Raw genomic sequence first — 7,005 nt, 5'->3', positions numbered from 1 at the left:
GTTAATGTAGAATTATAATAATTGGGCGATGTCTAGTTTGGACAATGGCCTTGTTTGGTAATTGGCTTTTCATTGGCTTTTTTATTGGCTTTTGGCTTTTGGCTTTTTCATTTGGTCAAACATCCAAAATTCGTGTTTGGTAAATGGCTTTTTCACCTAGCTGAAAAGCTGGCTTTTAAGCCAAAATGAAAAAGCTACTTGGAGTAGCTTTTGGCTTTTGGCTTTCTAAGTTACTAATAACATTCAACAGCCGATTTTACCAAACATGTTTACAGACTAATAAAAAGTCAAACAACCAACAAAAAAGCCAATACAAACAGCCAGTCAAACCAGCCAATCAAACCAGCCGACAGCCAACAGCCAACAGCCAACAGCCAATTGCCAAACAAGGCCAATGTCTACTTTGACAATGGCTCAATTTTGATACCCTTACCTAAATTAAGGTATCCATAATCCAATTCATTGTTTATCACTCTAAAATAAACAATCCAAACAATCAAAACCAAACCAAACCAAACCAAAACAGAAGCCCATAACATTAATGGGCTAAGTCGGTTACGAATTCCGACCCGACCCGACCCGACCCACATCCTAAAAGATCTAAACTTAAACCTCCGCAACGTCTCTTTACTCGCTTCTTTTTTCTCTCTCCTCTGGCTCACTGCAGCCACCAAAAACCCTTTTTCCCCAAATCAATCGAATTCTAGGGTTTATCAGCAAAATTCGTAACCATGGTTCGTCTTTTTCTCTCTCTCCTCCAATAATTTGATGATGTTTACTGCAGTTTTGGAGCTTCGATTTCATCAGTTTAATGGCGAAAATTAAATTTTGCATTGATTTGATGTGATTTTCTGTTTTTGACAGCCTCAAGGAGATTACATTGAGCTTCACAGGAAGAGAAATGGATACCGTCTCGATTACTTCGAGCGTAAGCGTAAGAAGGAGGCGCGTGAAGTCCATACACGCTCTAAAAAAGCCCAAAATGTTAGTCTAAATTCGTCTTTTTTTTTTTTTTTTTTTTTTTTTTGATTTATTTTATAATTTGTTTTGAGGGTGATAATGTTGTTTTCAATGAAAAATTTCAGACTTTGGGTATTAAGGGTAAGATGCTTGCTAAGAAGAGATATGCAGAGAAAGCTCAGATGAAGAAAACGTAAGAATTATGTTTTGATTCCTCAATGTTTAGTACTCCGTATATTATTAGTTAGCTTTATGTTATTTTTACAAGCTCGGGTCGTCTCGGGGTTATCGGAAATAGTGGTGAATCAAGGATGAGATAGATGTTATGTTATTTGGTTAGGTAAAATTATGATCAGGTGAATGCCCTTAATGAATTAATGGTTACTACTACTGAGTACAATACACTCTTTTAGTTGTGGGTTTTCGGGTTTATAATGATAGGATGGAATTGGAAGGCATAGGCGGTAGCCGTGGCATACTTTTGCTGCTAATAGTGTTTAACCAAATTGATCTTCTTGATCAAGCTTAGGGCCTAAGATTGGTGGTAATTTTGTTGGTTTTATGGAGAGTTACAAGATGCTTATGTTTGTCTTGAGAGAATTGGTTATTTGAGAATGTGAACATGTAAGGTTTTATATTGGTAGTGCCATCCTGATTTCATTGACTGCTTAAAAATGGGGGAAAAGGTTTGTTTAATCTTTAGTCTTAACCCAGGAGGCAACTGACTGATTAACTGCTATTTTTTTTGGTTTAATATGGAAGGATCAAATATCAGGGAAGAAACCTGAATTGTATTCTTATTTGTGAAGAGATTGGAGAGCTTTCTAAATATATTAATGAAGCTTGTGAAAGTGAACTACTCTTAAGTATCCATTTGTTGCATTATATCTGATGATGTAAATGGTATTGGGTATTGTTTGCTCATATTTTGATTGCCCCTACTTCCCCTCTCTTCAATATTTTATGTATTTTTTATTTCCCCGTGTTGAGGTGTTTTATAAATTATAACTATTCTTTCTGTGATTGTTTGTAACTTGTGCAAACCAACAGACTTAAGATGCACGATGAAACACCAAGTAGGCGCAAGGTGGATGAAGATGTTCAGGAAGGAGCAATTCCTGCATATTTGCTTGATCGTGAGCAAACAGCAAGGGCTAAGGTGGGTGTGTTATGCTAATTTCATTTGGAGACAGTGTACCTTTGCTCAACAAGTGCTAATTAATATTCTCAGAAATTTTTTCAACTGATATGATTAATAATACTTTGCATATTTTGATTCAATGTTTGTATTGAGGTTGAGTTAAGCAGTCTGTGGTCAGAGCTATATGCCTTGTTTGAGAACTCTGCTCTTATCTTTCACCCTGATGACCTGGTCACTCGATAGTCAATATCATGGGACCTTAGAAATATTGTTTATTTGTCTAACGTGTTTTCCCCAAACCTGGGCTAAAAGCAAATATGCTATAGTGGACCTTTTGCTCACGATTTACTTGAAAATTTGTGAAAAGTTTAAGATTTTTTTTTAATTGGTAAAGTGTCTGGGCTAGAATCCATCATAGAATGCATTCAAGAACTAGTGCTATTGGGCTATTGTCTTGAAGATCTTCCTCCTAGATCTTCTTCCATGATTTCCAGGAAACTGGAACAGATGTAAATAGAGCTTAAACTTTTGCTACTGTTGCATGCTGAATCCTGTTGTAGTGTAACAGTTGGTGTTGCTTAGTCAAGAATTTTCAATTAATTTTTAATTAGTTCCTGTAATAAATCTTCTTCTATAGTCATACGGACATGGATGATGTTGCTGTTTCCTTTGGGGATTCACTAGAGGAGGAAGATAAGGGAAATTTCTTAAATGAGCCCCATGAGATTTGATCCCTAGACAACAGGGATCTGAGGTAGGGAATAATGCCACTATTCTTCCACCTCAACCTCTATAAATAAGAATTAATATATTATTGTTTCCTTATTAGCCCTACCCATAACCATATGGAAGAATGAAAATCCCTAGAACTCTGCTTTTAAGGCTTTAGCTATGTATTAGATACACGAGCCAAAGCTAATTCCTATACTTGGTAATTGGACACCAATATTAATCTTCTTGGTGTTTATATTTGAAGTTGGATGTTTGGATGCTGGAAGAGGGCTCAATCATTGCAAACATGCAACACATAGAGTTGGGTGTACCTTTTGTGTATTCATTATGTCCTTAGAATTGAGTTCTCTCTTCTATTGAGGGTTTGATTTTGTAAGATTATATGTCAGCGAGCTGTTAGCAATCTTTGGTTTGAGAAAGAGGTCTCAAGGAAGTTTTTCCTAATTTAGATTATTTACTAACTATTTGATACTGAAGTATTGGAATTTCTTAATCTAACTTTGTTGCTAAAACGTGTTTGTGTTATGCTCAGCTTTAACTTCTTATATATTTTTGTTTTTGACTATTTTTTTTTTTCTTGCTAAATAGATTCTGAGCAACACAATCAAGCAAAAGAGAAAAGATAAAAATGCAAAATGGGCGGTTCCATTACCCAAGGTAAAGTTTAACTTTGTCTCGTCTGTTAGTCTAATAATCATCTATATTCTACTTCCGAGATTTATCTGCTGTAAGGAACCTGGCAAATGCCAAAGCAGTTTTATATCTACGTCTATAACTATTTGTAGTAATAGCCAGGATTCCAACCCTTTTTTTTTTTAATATTTATTTTTTTGTTTTACTTTTCCAGTTTCAATATGTCCAATTCAAGGCTCTATAGATTTTTTCCCCTTTCTTTTTTTATAATTAGATTGTTGATTGACATATCCTTTTCTTTTCCTTTTACTAGATTCTACTCTCTATCCTAATACCAGACTGGGGTTTGGGATTACCATTATTTATTTTGATTTGAAAAAAAGAACGTTTTAAACAATCTCTCTCTCGCTCTCGAGTGGTTAAAGATGGTAGACTTGCATTTTTAGAAGGTTCTTATTTTGATTAAAAATTTCTGTTCCTCAGGTTAGACCAGTTGCTGAAGATGAAATGTTTAAAGTTATAAGGTCCGGGAAAAGGAAGAGTAAGTGTTTTATGAAGTGCTTTCATGTATTTGTTGGATTCTATTGGTTTAACCAGTTGCTATGTGTATGAAGGATTTTTTCTTGTAAGGCAGTAACAAAGTGTTGTTATGTTGAATTTTAGCAGTTCTATTGGTAGCTAAGTGTAACAAATTTTTCTCTTGCAGCCAAGCAATGGAAAAGAATGATAACAAAAGCTACATTTGTTGGTCCCTCGTTCACTAGGAAACCACCAAAGTATGAACGGTTTATCCGTCCATCAGGATTGCGTTTCACCAAGGCTAATGTCACTCATCCTGAATTAAAATGTTCATTTAATCTTGAGATCATCGGAGTGAAGAAGAACCCCAATGGTCCAATGTACAGTTCACTTGGTGTTATGACCAAGGGTACTATCATTGAGGTACATCTCATTCGGTGCATAATTTTTAGGTTGGCTCACTGGCTTACTGCTAATGCATTGCTAATTCGTTTGCTTTGTAAAATCTCTAGGTCAATGTGAGTGAACTTGGTCTGGTCACACCAGCTGGGAAAGTAGTATGGGGTAAGTGATTTGTTCAAGTTTATTTTTTACGAGGATAATTTGTTGAAATCTCATTGTTGACTGCTACCTTGTGTTTCCTTCTCTTTTTCTAACCTTACTGAGCTTTTGTGCGAATTTCAGGGAAGTATGCTCAAGTGACAAATGACCCTGAGAATGATGGCTGTATAAATGCTGTTTTGCTAGTTTAATCAGGTTGTTAGGAAACGGGTCACTGAAATCACCTGTAATTTTGACAATATATCAGTATTAAGTGGATGCTCAACGTTTAAGAAAGACACATTTATGATTTAGTTTTTTCTTTGGTGCTATATATTCTCTAATCATGATTCACGAGTCTTAAACTGTATTGTTTTACATGGATTAGGTCAAATTAACCAGGTTAGCTGTATTTTAATATTCGTCGCTTGTTTTGTTAACTTGAAATGATGATCGAATATGTCTTGCCTTTTGGTCTTGTTGGCCGTGTATGCTTCAGGTGATGTGTACCTTTATAATAAATGAAAAGTTAAATATAACAATCTAAGCTTTTGCCGTTTTGCTATAACTAGTTTCACCTATCTATAAGATCTCTTATTAAGGGATAGAATTATAGATTTATAGTAATTCATATCATAGAAGATGAGTGGCAACAGTACTAGTAAAGTAGTAATACTTCTTAGTATTGTACCTTAATGCTAATACAACAACCCTTGCAATTTTTCAAACTATACTAATTAAATGCTACACAATTTTATTACCAGTGGCTCTTAATTATACACTCTTAGTTGGCACAATGCATTTCTGTAATCCGTACATGCCAGCAATACCTACATGAAAAATAAAACCATAAGAGATTCAGTATCAATTCAAAAGCATGCAAATTTGTGAGGGATTGAATTCATTATTAACAACCTATGATAATTATATTTCGATATCTTACATGTACAGTAAATCAGTAATAGCTAGCAAAATAATGGGAGACTTTGTAACGACTGTTATTGATTTTTTTGAATATAAAATAATGTTAGAAATTTCATCCAAAAAAAAAAAAGTAAAAAAAAAAAAAATAAAAACTTAGAAAGCAAGGATGTAGTGGTAACTAAGGACATTATACATAGGCAAGCAAAGCAGAAAATTAAAATGAGGAATAAACATAGCAAAGAAGTTTGTGATGATTTTTAGTTGTTCAAAGAATTGGTTTTATTATTTGGATACAAATCCAAAGCAAATTTAAAGAAATACTTAAAATTCACAAACCAACAAATTAAAACCATACTTACCAGTTACCAACCATATGTTTTTACTGTTACATCCTTTATATGGGTCTAGCACATTTGCCTTTGTTGGTTTCTCCTTCTTCCCCTCCTTCCCCTTGCACTCTTATCTTCCTTGCGTAGGATTTTCATCACCAGTCTATGAAGATGCTTGCAATACCATTCTCTATATCTCTTGATGTAGAGAAGAGGCCCAATGAAGATCGTAATCCCAACAGGAAACCCGACTTCAGCACCCATCAACATCCACTCTATTTCGTTCTTTGAACTCCAATATGATCCTTCTGAAGAGGTCGATGGAGTTGCCCTCGAATTTGGCTCAGTCAATGGTGGGCCGTACAATGCTTGGTTGCCTTCGTATGAATGCATCGAATGACTGAAGTTGAGTGCTGGTTGGGATCATTCCTGTTAGTTTGTTGAAGGATAGGTTCAGGTAGCCAAGGAAATTTAAGTTTCCAAGCTCTCCAGGTATCTTCCCAGTTAAGGCATTACAAGAGAGATCCAACGATTCAATCTGACTCAAATTCCCAAATGATGATGGAATATGGCCCCAAAATGATGGAAACTATGCTTTCAAACTCATTTAGTTGCCCATTGAATTCATTATCTTGCAAATAGATCAATTTGAGTGATGGGAGATTGAATAACGTTGTAGGAATACTTCCATCTAGTGAATTATATGACAAGTCAAGCTTCTCTAAGTTGAGTAGGCTATCCCAGTCAAGCTCATCTATTGAGCCACTTAATAGGTTATCCCAAAGAGCTAGGCTTTTTAGATTCTTGGCCGAAGAAAAAGATGGGATGGAACCCGAAAAATAGTTAAGGGAGAGATCCACATCCTCAAGTAGATTTAAACTATTCATAGATGAAGGTATGCTTCCATTGAATTGACAATAGTAAAGATTGATATTACGAAGCCTCTTGAGGTTGCTAATGGAGCTTGGCAAGTAGCCTGAAAAGTTTGTAAATGCAAGAGTTAACTCCTCAAGAGACCCGTTCTTGTAAATTATTGTTCATCGACAAGTCAAGGGTTATAAGAGTGGGTACCTGAAAAATACTTCCAGGCACTGTCTTTGTAAGGCCACAATTTGATAGTGATAACTTCGTCAAGTTTGTGAACCCGGCTGGAAACTCTGGTACTGGACTTGCTAAAGGGTTTGAATCTAGACGAATCACGGAAAGATGTTGAAGATTTAGAAGGGA

The 7,005-nt window shown here is 35.4% G+C and overlaps 1 protein-coding gene across 1 annotated transcript; it reads left to right on the top strand.

The window, feature by feature from the left end:
• Positions 1-605: 605 nt before the first annotated feature.
• Positions 606-4,857, top strand: LOC145567607 (uncharacterized). Its single transcript, XM_081626925.1, has 9 exons — positions 606-734; positions 865-984; positions 1,086-1,153; positions 2,011-2,119; positions 3,422-3,490; positions 3,950-4,007; positions 4,173-4,408; positions 4,498-4,549; positions 4,670-4,857. The coding sequence occupies exons 1-9, from the start codon at positions 732-734 to the stop codon at positions 4,735-4,737; spliced, it is 783 nt and encodes a 260-aa protein (XP_081483051.1). The 5' UTR covers positions 606-731; the 3' UTR covers positions 4,738-4,857.
• Positions 4,858-7,005: the final 2,148 nt, after the last annotated feature.

The sequence above is a fragment of the Chenopodium album genome, chromosome 11 (assembly GCF_948465745.1).
Source record: "Chenopodium album chromosome 11, dcCheAlbu1.1, whole genome shotgun sequence".
NCBI classification, from domain to species: Eukaryota; Viridiplantae; Streptophyta; class Magnoliopsida; order Caryophyllales; family Amaranthaceae; genus Chenopodium; species Chenopodium album.
This window is presented reverse-complemented; position numbering and strand designations above follow the sequence as displayed.